Below are 21190 nucleotides of genomic sequence, written 5' to 3'. Positions count from 1 at the left end.
GGGAAGGAAGGAAGGAAGGAAGGAAGGAAGGAAGGAAGGAAGGAAGGAAGGAAGGAAGGAAGGAAGGAAGAATAGACAAAATAAAATAAAAACTAAAACCATCACATAAAAAGACAAATTTATTCTTTACACATTGAATACATACGAGTGCACACATCTTAATCATTATTTTAAAAAACGTTTTTATACATTTCATGGTAAAACATTTTTTACAAACATCATGAATTATCAATTCAGAGATCCATCAAGTTTTTGAGGAGTCGCATAGTACATCCTCATCTAACCTTGCCTTGTCATTAAAATGTCAAATTATTTTATTTTTTAATAGATGTATTGACCTTGACAAACAGTCATAAAGGTCTGCAGGGGTGCACCACATGACTTCGATTTGGCGGACAAAACGTTTTCAAATATAATAAAGAGTGAAGCATTTTTCTTTCAAAGAACAGAGATAGTATTTTCTTTGTGTTGACAAATCAAACACATCCACTCCAAACTGACCAAAAAAAAAGTATGAATCTAATTCCTTGTCTTGCCTTCGTAAAGCGAGGAGGATTTCACAATTTTTATTCACCTCAGATTATAGATTTTTAGCTATTTTATAACAGTCCGGGAGTTTGACAAATTCACTTTTAAAATAAAAAATAATCTCTAAAATAATGTAAGGTCATAAAAACTGAAAGTATTGCAATCATTAAAGATTAATAATAGTACATTCAAGTTATTTTCGATTAATTATAATGTCACATTACACACCACATATAGGTAGACCGGCTTCCTACAGTATAACCCATTGACTTAATGAACGTAGGGAGCTAATCCAGTGAATGAAAACAGGATTTGCCTCTATAGAAAACAGTGATCAGCTGCATGGAAATAATCAGATCTTGGCTGCAAATCAATCCCACATCACACAGCCACTCAAGCTGGACAATGTGTTTGGAGCTCACATACCAAACAACGTCTAGCTAAAAATAAATTCACAAGCCACATCTCCAGGGCGTTTTGCCATCCTTCTGGGAATGCACAGCCATATGCTTAGCTACATCTCATCGTCCTACGTCACATGACACACAAGCTCATTAGCCAGTCCACTCCGAGAGATCCACGCGGCAGGGATGCGGAAGGGGAAACAACAATGTGAAAAGGTCAACTGCAGATGTCAGAGAGTGACAAGAATACTGAAAGAGCGAACACGTGCGATGACGGAACAAAACTGGCCTGGGTCTATGAGAAAAGGCCTAATCTACTGACTACTTTAAATAAGCTCATTAGACGGATTGCCGGTTTCCCATAGACCCCTGCCACTTTTTTAACTCTCACGCCATGGATACTCATTCTACAAATTTTTTAAACATTTCTAAAGTTTTTAAAATGATTCAGCATGCAGTTTCATTATAACTGAGATACTATGTGAAATAATGTGTGACCACAGGACTGTTCAGAAAGAGGATTAAACGGTTCTCACGGAACATCATGGAAAACCTGTAAATGTCAGAACATTAAAAACTGCGATTTACAGGCCTGGAAAAGTCCAAAGGAATCTCTAAAAGTCAGTGAAACAGCATGGGAGTTTCAATAGTAAATATCACTTTTTCAAAAAATCAAAAAATAGCTTTGTCCAATTAAAATTCTTCTTTGTGCGCTCAATGTCAAAATAATAAATGATTTAATTAAAAATAAAAATAAAACTCATCCAGTATCATAAGAAAATAGCAGGATTATTATCCTTAACTAATATAAGACTAAAACACATTTTTCATTATTTGAAGAAAATAATTATAAAATAAAGTACTAAAATAACTAAAATTAAACTAAAACTTATTTAAAAACACAACAAATTTACAAAAAAAAAAAAAAATTATATATATATATATATAGTTTCTCTTTTACATATCAATTTTAGCCTAAAACATCTGAAGGCCATCCTCCAAAACCTCACATGGCTATTATTCTTCGTAGTCAACATCTCATTCAAAAGCGAAAAGGAAAATGTCTCACGACTGGTCTTATCTTGTTAACCTGATAAGGTTGAGGTTTTTAACCCCCGTCACTGCGTAACCTTGTGTTCACCTCTGATGTCTGGCCAGAGGAAGTGGGTATGGAGGTCATTTATTTATTACTCTAGGCCAGGGGCCTAAACCACCAAAAGGTCCTTAACCTGAAGAAGGTTTAAGGAGACGCGGCAGGTGTTACATAAATGGAGTGTTGTGTTCACATACTGTATTTCTTATGATGGTTGCAAAGTAAGCACAATCATTATTATTGAATCAAAGAGGCATATGCACTGCATACTCCCTCTTAAAGTTCCCCTATTATGCTTTTTTTAAATAATATTATCTTTCATGCAATGTGTAATATAGCTACTAAATATATTTGACTGGCAAATCAAACATTTAGCTGAACTTGAGCTTTTTAACTTATGTTGAAGTTAAGAAAAGATGGATTTCCTGCAGAATAACTATATATTTACTGTATAACTGGAAGATAATTCAGAGGGACAGGTAACACTTCATTACTTAGTCTACAGAAGTCAACGTCAAATTGAGGCTGGAAAAAAAAAATGGACAAGAACAGCCAAACAATCACTAAAACTTTGGTCTGGATGTCTTGAATATGAAGCAACAATAATAACAACGGCCGTGGCGGCCAGCAGACTACCAAGAATTGCAAATGAGATTAGGCTGAGTCTTACGTAACATGTGTGACTAAAGCCCTGATTCAGGATACTACAACACACACCAAGGCAATAACACTCGTCACCTGTAATAAGATGAGAATCCACATCAAATCACTGGGCAAATTAAAATCTAAGACTGCAGCCTTTCTGATAAAAACATAATTTATTTATATTGATCAAGGCTGATAAAAACAACTAATGCACAGGAAATTAAAAATGCACCAGTAGAGGACCTCAGCGAGAGGGTTGTGTTTCATGAGAAAGCTGCCCATAATAACTCTACAAGTATGAGAACAATGTTTGAGGCCACCACAGTTTGACTTACTCCCAGTTTATAATAAGTGCTGCTTGAAATAGTGTTGTTATTGTCATCTAAAACTATTCAAAAGTGCTGTCAGATCGATTACTCGTGATTAATTGCATCTAACATAGATTTTTGTTTATGTGTGTTGGCTATAATATATGTATGTATGTGTGTGTGTGTGTGTGTGTGTGTGTGTGTGTGTGTGTGTGTGTGTGTGTGTGTGTGTGTGTGTGTGTGTGTGTGTGTGTGTGTGTGTGTGTCACACATTTGTGTGTGATTTGATAGCCCTATTACAAATATTTTTGCTGATTAAAACAAAGCTCAAATAAAATATAGTTATTAGATTAAAAAAAAAATTAAACAGAAAACAATTCAATGAAAATTAGAAATGTAACCTTGGCATCTAACTGAAGTAAATAAACTGACCTACTGACATTACTAAATCTGGAATAAAACTTGAAATAGGCTATAAAAAAGAACTAATAAAAATGACAAAAGCACATAGGCTAACACAATTACTAAAACTTAAAACTAGAAAAAATAAATGGCAATTAAAATATGAATAAATACGTAAAAAATATGTAAAACAGGTTCACACAGCATTGGCTTCTCTCATACACACACCTTTAGATATGTCATATTCACTCTCTCACTGTCAGCTTTCAATCACTGTCTAAAACAACAGACAGTCTCTGATGTCTCTGAGGTTTCCATTAGAAGAGTTCATTTTCCTATAACCAAAGGAGACACAGAGGCATCATGCACGAAACATTTGAGATTTAAAGCTGTTCGTGTTTTTCTAAAGAGAACAGAGGAGTTGGGAGGGTTATATATTCTGCACAATTATACTTTCACCAGATGGGTTCATGCAGAATGTGTTAAATAGATGTCAAACTCCATTAACCATGTCTGAAAGTCTTCTCATTCATTCAGACCATCAGAGATATTTATAAACCAAATAAATAGTGATATGCTGATGTAAGTTACAACTGCACACCCCGCCCCCTCAAACACACACACACACACACACACACACACACACACACACACACACACACACACACACACACACACACACACACACACACACCAAACATGCAATGTGTGTATCATCTCACACATTCATTTATTTGGTCACCATTTAAACCACTTGTCACATGGACTATGTAAACTAACAACAAACTGCTTGACAGTCTAGTGTGGCATTACACAGACTGAGTGAATGAACACACAACAAATCCTAGTGAGCACTGTTACACTTTATTTTAAGGTGTCTGTGTTACAGTGTCATTATGCATTCAAGTACTGTGTAATAACAATTAACTACATGTACTTACTATGGGGTTTGGTTTAGGGTTGCATGTAATAATGCATAGTGTATAGTTATTACTACAGCAACCACATGTAACGTGTAACAAAGGCACTGTAAAATAAAGTGTTACCACCTAGACAGCACTTTTGAGCATCATAATAGACATAAGTTAGTGAACTTGAACGTGCATGTGACGCTGTCTAGGGTAGGCAACGCACTAGGTTTGGGAACACAGCCTGGCTGCGGGTGCACACAGTCAATGTACAGTATGAGTAGTGTGCTGAAAGTGAGCAGAAAGTGAGTTACCTTTGGAGTAGAGGGACTTGGGCGAATCGAGGTCGATATCCGCGCTGAAGAGCGTTGTGAAATCAGAGGGCATCGCAGATCCTCCGAGCCGCCGAGAAAATGACAGACTTGCTCTTCAACCGCAGCTTCTAACAAACTGCCATCGTTTAGTTTGGCCGAAACGAAAGACGAAAACAAACAAAAGCCAGGTGTAGAAAAAGCAGGCAATGACACTTCTAAATATCATTTAAAAAAGTGTTTGTGTCGGCCAGCCCTCTTCGTAGTGTGAGTGTGTGTATGTGCGCGTGTGTGTGTGTGTATAAACACTCAGCCAGCACGACTCTTGAAACAGTTGTCTGTGTTCCTCTGCGGCCCCGCCCACTCCACGCGTCATCACTTCAAGAGCAACACGTTCCAAACACAGGTTAATTAGATCAATAATGAATAGAACTCAGATTTTATTACCAACCTGCGTCTACGTTTTGGAATAATACATTCAGTGACATAGAATGGAACGAATTCTGGCTTCTTTGACAAAATTCTTCTGCCCAACAAAGTTGCTAATGTTACTTTTTAAATTATTCATATTGTTAGGCCTAACTATAAACGTACATGCATGGTTTCACAGACAATGCTTAAGCTAGTCCCAGACTAAAATGCATGTTTGAGCTGTTTTAAATGAAAGCAACTTGCTCTGACATATCTTATGTCACTGCCATTGTTTTGTCTCAAGATGCACACCATGTTTTTTAAGGCACGTTTATAGAAGCTACTTAAATGTCCTAATTTAACTAAGGCCTAATCCTGGCTTAGTCTAAGGCTAAGCCTTGTCTGTTAAAACAGTCTATGGTTAAAACGGCCATAAAGTTTAATGACGGTGTTTCACCCAATTGCCATTACTTTCAAGAAACAATTAACCACAATTTGGGAATTTGGAATTGAAAAGTGTTTTGGATTTACTTTTCTTATTTAAAGGGGTCATCGGATGCCCATTTTCCACATGTTGGTATGATTCTTTATGGTCTTTATGTAAGGTTTGTAACGTACTTTGGTTAAAATTCCTCAATGGTTGTGTAAAACAACACCCTTTTTACCTCCTCAAAAACAGCTCTGGTCACAGTGACCTGTTTTGGTGCATGTCTCTTTAAATGATAATGAGCAACTGCTCACCCCACCCCTCTCTTCCATGGAGCATGTCCACACAAGACATGTAAAGTGCTGCCATGGCAACCTGCCTTGGTGGATAGTATACAAATGGCTGCGGGTGGAAATATGCTAATACCAAGCGGGAAGGAAGTCGACCGGAAGTTGAAGCCGGCCGCGTGCCACCATCTTGTAGCAGAACTTCACTTGCGTTAGCATCCCATTGACTCCCATTCATTTTGGCGTCACTTTGACAGCGAATAACCTTACATATGAGGCGTTTGAAGACTCCATTTGTCCATTATTTATTTCTAAAGAAACACGACAATGTATAAAATGCTCCATTACCTTGTTGCTTGTGTTATGGCCCCGTAGAAGCAGTTTTTGTAAAAGTAGGCTAACGATTGCGTCATAACCACGTGACTCTCTGTCGCACAGTAGAGAGATTACCGTATGGACGGGAGGAGAAGCTCGCGGGCAATCGGGAGGACGTGGGGGCAAAATGACAAAATAATTAATCAGAATATCTAGCAAAAGTTTCTCCTGCTCCAAGCTCATGGACAGCTCATACTCACACTCTCCGTCTCTGCAAGTTTCGAAAGGGAATGATTCAGATTTCTCTTGGCACAGCTACTAGAAGACAGACGGGTTGCTCACGTCACATCTACGTCGTCAAGCTCTGTTTGAGTCGGTTTGAGTCTGCGAGTCAGGAACGGAAGTCCTAAAAAATCGCTAAAAATGGGCTTCACTTGTCTCACTTGAGTTCCAATGAGATGGCTCTGTCCACTTCTTATACTGTCTATGGCTAATACGGGACAGTCCGTCAGCGGTAGTGGGCGGAGCATGAGCAATATCACATCATATTGCTCAGAAAATCCAAACAGCTTGATTATTGAAAGTGTTTAGGCTTTTTGAGGATAAAAAAAAGGGGTGAATGGATTTTTTTCATTGTATGGTGGCTGTGTCCACACACTGCAAAGACATTTATATGCAAAAAATTTTTGCATCCGATAACCCTTTTAAGGAACACTCACCGGCCACTTTATTAGGTGTACCTTGCTAGTACCACCTTTTGCCTTCAGAACCTAATTCTTTGTGTTAATATGATGCTGGAAACATTCCTCAGAGATTCTGGTCCATACTGACATGATATCATCACGCAGTTTCTGCAGATTTGTCGGCTGCACATCCATGATGTGAATCTCTCGTTCCAACACATCCCAAACGTGCTCTATTAGATTGAGATCTGGTGAGTTTGGAGGCCATTTTAGTATAATTAACTCATTGTCATGTTCAAGAAACTAGTTTGAGATGATTTATGCTTTGTGATGTTATCCTGCTGGAATTAGCCATCAGAAGATGGTTATACGGTCATAAATGGATTGACTTGGTCTGCAATAATACTGATGTAGGCTGAGGTGTTGAAACAATGCTCTATTGGTACTAAGAGGCCCAAAGTGTGTCAAGAAAATCTCCTCCACACCATTACAGCACCAGCAGCCTGAACCGTTGATACAAGGCAGGATGAATCATGTTGTTTATGCCAAATTCTGAAATCAAGACTCATCAGACCAGGCAACGTATTTCCAATCTTCTGTTGTCCAGTTTCTCATGTGAATTGTAGCCTCAGTTTCCTGTTCTTATCTCACAGGAGTGTCACCGGTGTGTCTTCTGCTGCTGTAGCTCTTCTGCTTCAAGGTTTGACGTGTTGAGCGTTCAGAGATGCTCTTCTTCTTCAAGGTTTGACGTGTTGAACGTTCAGAGATGCTCTTCTGCTTCAAGGTTTGACGTGTTGAGCGTTCAGAGATGCTCTTCTTCTTCAAGGTTTGACGTGTTGAACGTTCAGAGATGCTCGTCTGCTTCAAGGTCTGATGTGTTGTCAAGGTTTGATGTGTTGTGTGTTCAGAGATGCTCTTCTTCTTCAAGGTTTGACGTGTTGAGCGTTCAGAGATGCTCTTCTGCTTCAAGGTCTGATGTGTTGAGCGTTCAGAGATGCTCTTCTTCTTCAAGGTTTGACGTGTTGAGCGTTCAGAGATGCTCTTCTGCTTAAAGGTCTGATGTGTTGTCAAGGTTTGATGTGTTGTGTGTTCAGAGATGCTCTTCTTCTTCAAGGTTTGACGTGTTGAACGTTCAGAGATGCTCTTTTGCTTCAAGGTTTGACGTGTTGAGCGTTCAGAGATGCTCTTCTGCTTCAAGGTTTGACGTGTTGAGCGTTCAGAGATGCTCTTCTGCTTCAAGGTTTGACGTGTTGAGCGTTCAGAGATGCTCTTCTGCTTCAAGGTTTGACGTGTTGAGCGTTCAGAGATGCTCTTCTGCTTCAAGGTCTGATGTGTTGTCAAGGTTTGATGTGTTGTGTGTTCAGAGATGCTCTTCTTCTTCAAGGTTTGACGTGTTGAGCGTTCAGAGATGCTCTTCTGCTTCAAGGTCTGATGTGTTGAGCGTTCAGAGATGCTCTTCTTCTTCAAGGTTTGACGTGTTGAGCGTTCAGAGATGCTCTTCTGCTTCAAGGTTTGACGTGTTGAGCGTTCAGAGATGCTCTTCTGCTTCAAGGTCTGATGTGTTGTCAAGGTTTGATGTGTTGTGTGTTCAGAGATGCTCTTCTTCTTCAAGGTTTGACGTGTTGAGCGTTCAGAGATGCTCTTCTGCTTCAAGGTCTGATGTGTTGAGCGTTCAGAGATGCTCTTCTTCTTCAAGGTTTGACGTGTTGAGCGTTCAGAGATGCTCTTCTGCTTCAAGGTCTGATGTGTTGTCAAGGTTTGATGTGTTGTGTGTTCAGAGATGCTCTTCTTCTTCAAGGTTTGACGTGTTGAACGTTCAGAGATGCTCTTCTGCTTCAAGGTTTGACGTGTTGAGTGTTCAGAGATGCTCTTCTGCTTCAAGGTCTGACGTGTTGAGCGTTCAGAGATGCTCTTCTGCTTCAAGGTTTGACGTGTTGAGCGTTCAGAGATGCTCTTCTGCTTCAATGCTTGACGTGTTGAGCGTTCAGAGATCCTCTTCTGCTTCAAGGTTTGACGTGTTGAGCGTTCAGAGATGCTCTTCTGCTTCAAGGTTTGACGTGTTGAGTGTTCAGAGATGCTCTTCTGCTTCAAGGTTTGACGTGTTGAGCGTTCAGAGATGCTCTTCTGCTTCAAGGTTTGATGTGTTGAGCGTTCAGAGATGCTCTTCTGCTTCAAGGTTTGACGTGTTGAACGTTCAGAGATGCTCTTCTGCTTCAAGGTTTGATGTGTTGAGCGTTCAGAGATGCTCTTCTGCAGACTTCGGTTGTAACGAGTTTTGAGTTACTGATGCCTTTCTATCAGCTGGAACCAGTCTGGTCATTCTCCTCTGACATCTGGCATCAACATCATTTACACCCTCAGAACTGCCGCTCACTGGATATTGTCCCTTTTTCTGACTATTCTTTGTAAACCCTAGAGATGGTTGTGCGTGAAAATCCCAGTAGATCCACATTTTCTGTAATACTCAGACCAGCCCATTCATAACATTCAAAGTCACTTAAATTTAATTTCTTCTCCATTCTGATGCTCAGTTTGAACTTCAGCAGATCATCTTGATCATGTCTACATGCCTAAATGCATTGAGTTGCTGTCATATGATTGGCTGATTAGTTATTTGCGTTAATGAGCAGTTGAACAAGTGCACCTATAAGAAAGTGCCCGGTGTAAAACCATTAAAAATGGTGACTCTCTGACCCTTGACATATTAAGTTAATAATTATGTATTTATTTCGCAAAATGAAAAGTTACATTCCTAAATGTACATTTTTAAAAATGATTCTTTGTTTATTTTCAAGAAAAAAATGTATATTTTTATTCTTTAAAGAACTGTTGCTTGTAAGACTCTTCAGTACTTGGCTAAGTTAAGTAAAAATTAACAAAGAAAATAAGTTAACTTTGCCAAGTAAAGTTCGTTGAGTAATTTCTACTTAGTTGAAGTGTACTTTGCAATACTCTGTTTCAAGTACATTTTACTCAAAACAATATAACACTGAATTAAGCTGTGCTTTTAAAGTGTAGCCTATGCTTTACTTACAACATCTACAGTAAGTAAATAATGCAGTAAATATTGTAAAGACAACATATTAGAAGTAATGTGGTACCCATTTTTGCTCATCAAATGTTCGTGGAACATGTTTCTTAGAAAAACAAACATGTTTAACAAAAGAACCCAATCGTTGTCCGTGAAGGGTCATGCCATTGCCAGTGATGTTCTTGGGAAAAATTAAGCCATTATTGTCTAGGGACAGCGCAGGCTGTGAGGACTGTTTGACACAATGTTTGGCAGCCTGACACATGATTCATGTTCAGCAGATTCACTATTGTCCTCACACAATGGATGTTAAAGGGCTAGTTCACCCAAAAATTAAAATTCTGTCATCATTTACTTTTTGGGTGAACTATGCATTTTAAGGTGCACCATTCAGAGTTAAATTGAGAATGCCTGAATTTGATTTGAGGAAGCAAACAGGATCGAATTAGGAATAATACAATTCAATCTGACTGAAATCTTACAGTAATTGTTAACAAGAAAAGCTTGTCGAAACAAACCTTGACCTCATGAAAGTTTAAAAAGCCTTGAAATGATGATGTAAGCAGTAGTTGACATTGACATTTGACATTTTTACAGCTATTAATAAATGAATTATAATACAGCATTGTATCATTATAAATTGAGTTTATTGCTTATAAATCTGCAAAGCAAATGATATTTGCTGATCAAAGACAGATTTACAATTGTTTAATCATTGACTAATCATCAGAAAAGCTACATGGGTTATAGTCATTATAACTACATAATACCTCTTTATATTCCTACGTGACATTTAGCGTATGATATGTTGTCAGTTGTCTTTCATGGATCTCTCACAGAACCCATTTAACATTCAGACCTCACCGCAATATTACTTCTCAAAGTTCACAAAATTTGTGGGGTCAACTTATAATTAGGCTACTATGAAATTAAATTTGACAAAATATTCAGAAGGGTCATGGACCTATATTTTTTATAGCCCTGTATGATTTTATCTGTACTAGATTTATAACTTCTTAGACCTCACAGTGATTTATTACTCTACAACGGACATATCGAGCAAACATTAAGGTCATTCTACGATGATTCATAAGGCGATATCAGAACAGCGTAAATCATTTGCCCTCTATTTACAAATATATCATGCTGGAATTATTGACACTTTTTATTTGATTTTAGAGAGACTCCAATGGATTTGTTAGTACATATATCAATTGACTAGAATTAATTAACTTGATGACTCTCAATTAAATAAGCAAATTAAGAAATTTAAAAAGTAACAATAAACAGAATAAACAGCGCCATCTGGTGTCTAAATGAGCGCTATAATATAAGCAAACCAAACAGATTACAACGCCCATGCATTCACAGATAAAAAGCATACTGAATGTTTTCGTGATAGCACATTTATTGTATCTAAGTTAATATATTGTCATATTGCATTGCTCGTCTTGATTTTAGATGAAAGGGTGTAATTCCTCCTCCACTCCAGAGGGCGCTCGTGTGCGTCACGCTGAAGCGCCACTGTGGGAAACACACACGAAGCAGAAGCGGAACAAGCGGCGCAGCGTCCATGAAACTGGCGTGCTGAGCAACAGAAAAACAATATTTTTTCATACAAGTGTTCGGATTTATTAAGTGAAAATGCCGGACTTAGCGGTAGAAAGGGTCGTCGTTCATCCCCTGGTGCTACTGAGTGTCGTGGACCATTTTAACAGGTAAATATGAGTGTTGTGGAGTTGCTGTGGTAAAACTGTTAACTCACTGTCATTATGTGTCAATGAAATTAGCTGCTGCAAGCTAAAGGCTAACTGGATGCAGTCACAGTCTGTAGTAAAAACATGAAAAGATTCAACATTTTAAGTGTTTATTCATTGAGGGGTATTATGGTGGCGCATATCGGCTGAACTTAATAACATTAAAGTTTATGTTAATATCTCGTCTTGTAATAAGGCACAGATATCTGTGAGTCAGGTATGATTATTAACATGCTAACTTACAGATAATTTTATTCGCAAAGAAGGGCTGTAAGCTATCCAACAATGAAAATTCAATACACACACTATAATTTAATAGTCTACTATAATAATTTCGATATTGAACCAAAGTATTGCTCGTTTTTTGTGTGTTGTAGTATGTGCTTCATTTATTGCGATACATAACTTGCTGTATGACAAAAATCTATCTATATGTGACCCTGGACCACAAAACTAGTCATATGGGCCATTTTTTTTAAATTGAGATTTATATCAGCTGAATAAATAAGCTTTCCATTGATGTATGGTTTGTTAGGATAGGACAATATTTGGTCGAGATAGAACTATTGAAAATCTGAAATCTGAGGGTGCAAAAAATCGAAACATTGGGAAAATCACCTTTAAAGTCCATTAATGTTCAAGATTATGCTGCATTCACTCACAAAAATACATGTTTTATATATTTACGGTAGGAAATGTACTAAATATCTTCATGGAACATGATCTGTACTTAATGTCCTAATGATTTTTGGCATAAAAGAAAAATCAATAATTTTGACCCATAATATGTATTGTTGGCTATTGCCACAAATATACCCATGCGACTTATGACTGGTTTTGTCACATATTAGTATAGATTCTAGAATAAACAAAGCTTTCTGAACAGATTTCTAAAGTGTTGTACATGATCTGAAACAGCTTATATATTCAAAGAGCCATACATTTATACATTCAAAAACATTGTCTATTTTTTGTATTGTTTGTAAATCTTGTGTTTGTTTGGTAGGATCGGTAAAGTTGGCAGTCAGAAGCGAGTTGTTGGTGTTCTGCTGGGTTCATGGCATAAGAAAGTGCTTGATGTGTCCAACAGCTTCGCTGGTATGTTTGCGTCTCTTGGTGTAAAATGCATTTCTTTCCCGTTGAAATATAATGTAAGTAATGTTTAGTAATTGTGTGCCAGTGCCTTTTGATGAGGACGACAAGGATGATTCAGTTTGGTTCCTCGACCACGACTATCTGGAGAATATGTACGGCATGTTCAAGAAAGTCAATGGTAAGATCCATTGCTTGACTATGCACATATCAATAACCAATGTAATACTTTATATAATCTGTTATGTCATTGTTATAGAACATGACCTCATATGCCAGGTCTAATAGAGGTATTGTTTCTTTCAATTCTAGCACGGGAGCGAATAGTCGGGTGGTACCACACGGGCCCAAAGCTGCACAAGAATGATATTGCCATAAATGAGCTCATGAAACAGTACTGCTCCAATTCGGTATGTAATACTGTTTATTTTAATAGTGTATTAGCTTAGTTGTACTGGGTTGAGTAATGTTTCATTCTAAAATTAAAAACAGATATATTTAGCATGCAATTATACAAATAATATTTATTTTATATACATTTTTAAAATAAATATTTAATGCAAAATATTCTATCTTTTTATCTGTAATATCTAGGGATGCACCGGTCAGAATTAAGTGCTCTAAATGAAGATGTGCAATTAATTTACCATGGTTTACTAGTGTTTCGTGAAGTTACAAAGCAAAATGTGGTGCATAAGCCTCATCTGACGCAAACGTTTTAGTTTTACGTCATCAAATTGCGATCGGTTCGTGAGATCGGCCAAATTTAATGACTACCAACCGAGTCATAGAATGTGATTATCGGCTGATGCCGATCTTTAGTAATATCTTTATCTGTAATAATATTTTTGTTTATTTTTTTATTAATACAAATATAAACAAAATCTTTGTTTTAGTACTATTAACTTTGTCTGCATTGTGTTTTTTTTTATTTTATTTCCACTGTCATTCTCGATAGTGATTCTCATTACATACAATTTTTCTGAATGCTTGAATTACAGGCAGTTCAACACATATAACTATGATGTATAAGTCTCGATTTAAGTCTTATATTACCTATTGTTATTATTTGTTTTACATTAATGCAGTTTGGCAGAGGATTTAAATGTAATGAAAACGCCACAATACAAAAATAGGCTTAATTTTATTTACGCCAAATATAATTTCCTATTTTTCTTCTGATTTTGGGTTGAAATGTATCCTGTACATATTCTTGACATGTTTCATGAGGTTACTAGCCCACCATACAGGAGAAACGGCTTTATTTAAAGGTGCTGTTTGTAACTTTTTTTACTCTACTAAAGCTTAAAAATACCATATGTTTGCAGATATTTAGGAAATATGCACAAAGTTCACATACTCGTTTATTTGAAAATACGTTTTTTGTGTTGGTCTGTGTGATCTCATCCATTGCCAGTTCACTCAATAGTATTTCGACACACCGGGATGCCGATTAGCAGGAAACACAGCGTATTGCAGCCATCAAACAAACTGGGTCTGAGATCGCAGATTCCACAAAACCTCGATATCCATCTAAAAATCTCTATGAACGAGAGCATATTAAAACGCAGATAAATCAACTCATTAACTTACAGTCTGTTAGTGTCCTCGGCTTTCGTTGTCAGTTGCGCTCATTTCTGTTGCGTGTCCTCAAACTGGCAACCCACGTGAGCGTGAGGAGGGGGCGGGGGAAACAGCGATCTTTGATATTTTGAATTAGGACTGCAGTACCTATTTCAACCACTGGTTGTCATTCTTACATATAGCACCTTTAATCTTATTAAAATCCTTTGTATTTTCCTAAAGGTTTTAGTCATTATTGATGTGAAACCCAAAGACCTGGGATTGCCAACTGAAGCTTACATCTCAGTGGAGGAAGTGCATGATGTAAGTATTTGTACAGTTCTTTTATACATTAAGTTATGTTTGTGTCTTTCATGCTAATGGTTGACATTTATTCTTTGCTGAAGGACGGAACTCCCACTTCCAAGACGTTTGAACATGTGACCAGTGAGATCGGAGCGGAGGAGGCGGAGGAAGTGGGTGTAGAGCATTTGTTGCGGTAAGACGGAGACAAACTTGTACATTAATGATTATCTGATTCATTTTACATGTATTAAAGTGCCCCTATTATGCTTTTTTAGAAATGGGTTCCTGGACCACAAAACCAGTCACATGGGTCAATTTGTTGCCCTGAAAGCTGAATAAATAAGCTTTCCATTGATGTATGGCTTGTTAGGATAGGACAATATTTGGCCTATATACAACTAATATATGACTCTTAGGGTGCAAAAAAATCTAAACATTGAGAAAATCGCCTTTAAAGTTGTCCATTTATGTTCGCGATTGTGCTGCATTCACTCACAAAAATAAATGTTTTATATATTTACGGTAGGAAATTTACAAAATATCTTAATGGAACATGATCTTTACTTAATATCCTAACGATTTTTCGCCTAAAAGAAAAATCAATAATTTTGACCCATACAATATATTGTTGGGTATTGCCACAAATATACCGTATATTGTTAGGTATTGCCACAAATATGCGACTTATGACTGGTTTTGTGATCCAGGGTCACATATTACCTTTCATGTAGTGTAAGATAGTGTAGCTGTTTGTGAATGTAAAAGGTCTGCAAACTTTGAAAGACTTGGAAGAGTTTGCTTCGTGTTGTTAGAAGACAGTATTTTCTGCGCTGCAAAAGCAAATCCACTTTGCTTGCACTTTCAAAGATGAGGACTCGCGCTGGTATATCGATACGCCATTGTTATTGTTTGTCGCTGTTTATGCAAGTGCTGAGTAGAGGTGTGACGGTTAGTATATAACCGTGAGACTGACGGTTATAGTTGAACACTGTCATTAGATCTCTATAACCGCCAAAACCGTGTTATTAAAATATTTTTTTACAAAAAAAATGTATCATAGAGAATGTTTAAATACTAATTAAAAACAATTGTTAACAGTCTATGTCATTAATGGTCTAACGTCATTTCCAACTGTATATGATTCTTTGCCAAATACCAACGCAAGTTTTGTTTTGTAAATCGTCAGACATGATTTTTACCACTTCATTAAGTTTTTCTTGGTAGAAAGCCTTTCTTTAAAGCGAATTGCGTTTTGTACAGATTGTATCTTAATTTTAATAAATGTTTTATCATCCAATTGCATGTATTTAATAAATATAGAGACAATATAATAACCGTGACATGGAGGCGCCGGTGCGCCGCGTTCACTTGCATTGCATTGTGAACTAGAGCGCATCTCATCGTAAATGAATGAAACTCAGTGTAGGCCTATGCCTCATACATTAGCATTAAATAGCTTTGCTGCATCCTTTTTAGAACAGACAAGAGCTTTCTTGCGGCTCCCATCAGCAGAGCATTGCATCATCCATAGACCGCAAAACAATCAGCGGATGGCAGGCGGGTGCGGCTTTGAAATTTGGTTGAATTTTGGTGCGGATGAAATAATACCCCATCCGCGTATCTCTATCGATAACAACGTTGAACACTACACAAATATTCTCAAACCGGCACACCCATAGTGATGAGAAAGATCCAGAGCTGAAGTTTAGATATGTTAATGGTTGTTTAGCTTCCAACACGCACTGTAAGCGGTCGACCAATCACAACAGACTGGGCCATCTGACCAATCAGTGCAGAGTAGGCTCTTGGAAAGAAGGGGTTTAGAGAGACTGAATCTTTTATCAAATGGTTTCAGACACTATGAGAAGAAAGTTGATGCTGCAATGTATATTAGGAGAAAATTTGTGTTGTCTTGACCTTGGATGCATGTAAACTATTGTAGGAGACCTCCAACTTAAAATTAGGAACCTTTAAAATGGCATAATAGGGGCACTTTAAATCATCTCTAAGTAAGCAACCTAGTTTATTTATTCTCATGATGCTTTCTTGCAGTGATATCAAGGACACAACAGTTGGCACTTTGTCACAACGCATCACCAATCAGGTGCACGGCCTGAAAGGGCTCAACTCCAAGCTGTTGGATATCAAGAGCTACCTAGAGAAGGTTGCGACCGGAAAACTGCCCATCAATCACCAGATCATTTATCAGCTGCAGGACGTGTTCAATCTGCTGCCTGATGTCAACCTGCTGGAGTTCGTCAAGGCCTTCTACCTCAAGACCAACGACCAGATGCTTGTGGTCTATCTGGCCTCGCTCATCCGCTCGGTAGTGGCGCTCCACAATCTCATCAATAACAAAATCGCCAACCGTGATGCAGAAAAGAAAGAGGGCCAAGAGAAAGATGACAGCAAGAAAGAGAAGAAGGATGAGAAGGATAAAGATAAGGACAAAGACAAGGAGAAGGGAGATGCTGCAGCCAAGAAAGATGACAAAAAGGAAAAGAAATAAACCTGAACTGGCATGAACTTGGGCTTACACAATCTTGGCTGAATAAAGGAGCAAGTCTGCGTTTCTTTGCCGCCTCTTTTAACAAGCTCCAGGCTAAATCGGCCATTGTGTCTGTCTTTTTGATATAAAGGACTTATATTCTGTTGTGATTAAAAGAGAGAAAGAAATTCATTTCAAATGTTCTTTTCTTTCTTGATGTTTTGGTCCTGATCAAGGTTGACCAATTTACGTTTATATTAGTACCATTATTAGACCATCAGAATATCAAGACAAGTGTCCAGTGTTACAGCAAAGCCCAACTGCAGCCATGTCATTGTGTCATTGTATTTACACGGATGAGATTTCTTCTTTCTTTTTTTTTATCATAAACCGCAGTAAAACAAGCTCCTGTGGCCTAACCTGTTTTATTTTGTTCACAGTCTGTTACAAGTTCACAAAAGCACACTCAAAACATGTCTACTGTAGTGTTTATTCAAATGCGTTTTTCCTTACTAGTTTATAAAAGAACAGAAATAATGTGCTCTAAAAAAGTACATTTAGCTTTTCCTGAAAAAAATTTAAGTTTGACCAAAAATGCCATGTTATTGTTGAAGCAGAGTTATTTTTAAGTTAAAATTCAGCAGAGATACTGAAATTAATTTTCTTTGTGCTGATTAAGAAACTGAAGAGAAAATGCAGAAGGTCAGTTTGCACATGCAATCCTCTGAGGAGCACAGGCCAATAAGGAAGGACTAGGTATTCTTGTCACTGATGAATTTCTTCTGCTTCTTTCTTCTTACATTTGATCCCAAAAAGACTGAGGATCTTCACCAACATCAGGTCGACGATTTCCTCTTCCTCAGAAGGCTGAGGATCAGAAGAGTAATTTCTGTTAATAAAACTTAAACCATATTTGGTACGTGCAATGTTATTGACTTCACCTGTCAGTGGTTTTAATGTTCTGGCTGACCAGTGTAGACTAAGGCCTTTACATTACATGGTTCCCAATTCCCAACGGATCAGATACGACCCATGAACGTACAAGCAGGAAAAAAGCACATGGATTGCGATATTCTCAGATCGGTTTCAGGCCTCATTCATATGTCGAAATAAATCTAATATGAAACTGTTACGTGCATTTGAAAGTGATGGAGGCGAATGAATCGCGATCACATGACTCTTTTCAACGGAGCAATGGAAGACGAAGGCTCAACTCAGTGTTTTGCTGACCTTTAAAGATGATGTGGAAAGCAAAAGATTGTATTCTCATTTCGTCTGCATCCATTGCAAATCGATGCGACGTCTACCTTGGGTTGTTCCACCAAGTATATAATGTAAATGCAGATATATGATATGGGTCACTTTTAAAAGAAGATAAAGTCAGTCGGAATTGGGCATCAAGACTTGCAGTGTAAATGCAGCTAACAGTAGTTACTCGGTATCAGTTGTTAGTTAGACTGAAATATGAAAGTGACTAGTATAACACCTGGTGATCCTGCTGTTCTTCACTGAACGCCTCAAGGATGACTGAGACAAAGAGGGTCAGAATCACAAACGTAATGAAGATGACACAAGTGGAGATGATGAGAGCGCCGAGCACGGGATCAGATTCCATCACCTGTAGAGATAAAGCAAAAGCTTTTCGGTAACACTTTACAATAAGGTCTCATTTGGTAACATACGCAGTAAATAACAATGAGACATATACTTTACAGCATTTGTTAATGTTAGTTAATAAAAATGTTCTTCGTGTCAGTTCAAAGTGCATTAACTAATGTTAACAGATACAACTTTTGGTCTTAAAACTGTATTAGTAAACATGAACTAAAATTAATTCATGTTGTAGAATAATTGTTTATTGTTAGTTCATGTTAAGTAATTTACCAGCTTTTCTGTGTTACTATCCCAGTCTTGGCCGGTAAATGATTTTACATACCTCATCATAATTGAACAAGCCAAACTGCAAACTGAAGATTGTCTTGAGCGCATCTGGGAACGTTTTGTATGAGTACAGCTTCCATCCAAATATTAGATTGCACTATCGAAAACAGATAAATGGTATTAAACCTTTTTAAAAAAATGACTGAAATACACCCAAAATGGAAGTCTGATGTATTTACCTGGGACAACCTGTCACTCAACCAATCAACCAATAGCAAAACGAAACCATCCAAACAAACTCATGTCCTGCCTAGAGTTGTCAAAAAGAACTAAAATTTAAAAAATGTGACGATACCAGTGTAAGACTGAAAATACTGGTCGAGGCCCGATCTATAGACCTCCCCCCTGCGGCCTCACTTCCTCTCAGAAAACAACTCAGGAACTCACACAAGAACATGGTCTAGTGTTGCCTTTGGCTTGCTCAGTTGGGGATATTTGGGGATATTTAATTAAATTAATCAATCAACGATACTATTGATCAGCATTACCGAACGTAGACGTTCCACTAGAAACAAACATTGATGTATTGTTCTAATTTATTACTGTGAAGCTGCTTTGATACAACCTGTGTTGTGAAAAGCGCTATATAAATAAACTTGACTTGACTTGACTTGACTAGTGTGAATATTTAACATTGACTGTTATGTTTTGGTGTCATTTGAAATGTCTCAAAGTGAGTGGTACAGATATATCATATCCAGATAGATAAAATAAAAGGAAATAAGGTTTAGAGAAAACTGATTTAGAGATAAGGCCAGATAAGGCAACCCCCCTTTCGTTGAATAGAAGCCATTTGAGGGTGGTCTCCCCCATCCCCCATGTCACCTGGTCAAGAGCATAGACTGTAAAAAATAGGTCAAGAGAGAATAAAGGAAGGTGTGCTCCCTCTCTCTGGGCTCTTCTTTGCTGGACACGAATGGAATAGGTGGTCTCTCTCTCTCTCTCTCTCTCTCTCTCTCTCTCTCTCTCTCTCTCTCTCTCTCTCTCTCTCTCTCTCTCTCTCTCTCTCTCTCTCTCTCTCTCTCTCTCTCTCTCTCTCTCTCTCTCTCTCTCTCTCTCTCTCTCTCTCTCTCTTAATGGTTAAAAGGAATAGTCATACATTCGCTCACTTTTAGTGAGGCACAGATGTTATTAAAACCTTTCATTTATGGAGTCAGATGAATTAACGAGTAAATACATATGATTAATGTATTACAAATTTAACCAACCAATACTTTGCATGAGTGTGGACAGAACATGTGATACCTTCCCAGTGTATTGGCGAACCGGCATTTGGACCAATATAGCGGGCCTTACACCAGAATTTCTCTTTTGCATTTTGAGCACTGTTGAATGGATTCTTAAACACCTCTGATTGGCCATTATGTTGACGCGCTCAACATGTATGTCTGTGATTGGTTACAATGATCAACACTTCAAAATCATGTCGTCTTTGACGCTCTTCATCGAGCGCTTCTGTCGCGCCACACTCCACTTTATTCCTATGGGTGACGTCAAGCGACTTTAACGCGCCCGCATAGCATCCCTGGAAGATGGCACAGCATTTGGAAAAAAGCTGACTTATGCCCATCTTTATGCAAATGAATCCGTTGAACGTGACGCGACTATCCAACAGAAGTAGAGCACATGGAGACTGGGCGAATCATGAGCCGCTGGCTCAAAACCACATCCATAGCGGTAAACTTGAGGAATGCCCATCAACGTACAAATGAGGGGAGGCGTTCGACACCACGCTTCAGTCGTGTTGCAAAAGTGGATCTGTACCGTTACACGGGTACACGCGGAAGCGTTTGAAAGCGGCGTCTATAAGCGGATCCGTCTATCAGCGGATATAATAGGAATCTGCTGATAGACACCTACTTTTAAATGCTCCCGTGTGTATCTATGTAAGCAATCAAATATGTCATTGTTGATCATTGTAACTAATCACAGACATATACTGTATGTTGAGCGCATCAACACAATGGCCAATCAGAGTTGAACGCGTCAACACAATGGCCAATCAGAGACATATGTTGAACACGTCAACACAATGGCCAATCAGAGGTGTTTAAGATTTTGTTTAACAGTGCTCAAAATGCTAGAGGGAAATGTTGTTATCGTCAAATTTTTTAAGTTTCAGTAACGACTTGGTACCGAAGTCAGTACTTTTGACAACTCTACCCTACATTTTTTCTCATTCAAGAGGCCGTTTCACTCGGATATACAGCCCAACTGGGAAGAAAAGACTATCACAACTTCTGTTTCATGTTGACTTTAAACCGTTATTGACAGTAAAAAAGTTGTTGCC

At 38.0% G+C, this 21190-nt stretch overlaps 3 protein-coding genes across 4 annotated transcripts in view; 1 reads left to right on the top strand and 2 right to left on the bottom strand.

The window, feature by feature from the left end:
* LOC308686836 (lysine--tRNA ligase-like) overlaps window positions 1-4896 on the bottom strand; it is a 77470-nt gene extending 72574 nt beyond the window's left edge. For both annotated transcript variants that reach the window (XM_081358871.1, XM_081358872.1), the window contains exon 1: window positions 4603-4896. In XM_081358871.1, the coding sequence (XP_081214997.1) occupies window positions 4603-4675 (73 nt within the window). In that variant the 5' untranslated portion in view covers window positions 4676-4896. The remainder of the gene's footprint in view (window positions 1-4602) is intronic.
* A 6341-nt stretch (window positions 4897-11237) lies between these two features.
* On the top strand, window positions 11238-19509 carry psmd7 (proteasome 26S subunit, non-ATPase 7). The gene is made up of 7 exons (XM_081393998.1): window positions 11238-11471; window positions 12517-12608; window positions 12691-12783; window positions 12915-13012; window positions 14409-14489; window positions 14573-14664; window positions 16524-19509. Exons 1-7 carry the CDS (start codon window positions 11398-11400, stop codon window positions 16978-16980), a joined length of 987 nt encoding a protein of 328 aa, XP_081250124.1. The 5' UTR covers window positions 11238-11397; the 3' UTR covers window positions 16981-19509.
* The window catches only part of pkd1l2b (polycystic kidney disease 1 like 2b), a gene marked incomplete at both ends in the record, with an annotated part of 31908 nt that continues 28442 nt past the window's right edge, over window positions 17725-21190 (bottom strand). Inside the window, 3 exons of the mRNA XM_081358431.1 lie at window positions 17725-17826; window positions 18446-18577; window positions 18896-18997. Coding sequence (XP_081214557.1) covers window positions 17725-17826; window positions 18446-18577; window positions 18896-18997 — 336 coding nt within the window. The remainder of the gene's footprint in view (window positions 17827-18445; window positions 18578-18895; window positions 18998-21190) is intronic.

The sequence above is a fragment of the Scardinius erythrophthalmus genome (assembly GCF_964197995.2).
Source record: "Scardinius erythrophthalmus genome assembly, chromosome: 2".
Lineage (NCBI taxonomy): Eukaryota > Metazoa > Chordata > Actinopteri > Cypriniformes > Leuciscidae > Scardinius > Scardinius erythrophthalmus.
Note: the sequence above shows the minus strand (reverse complement) of the source record. Positions and strands in the feature narration are given on the sequence as shown.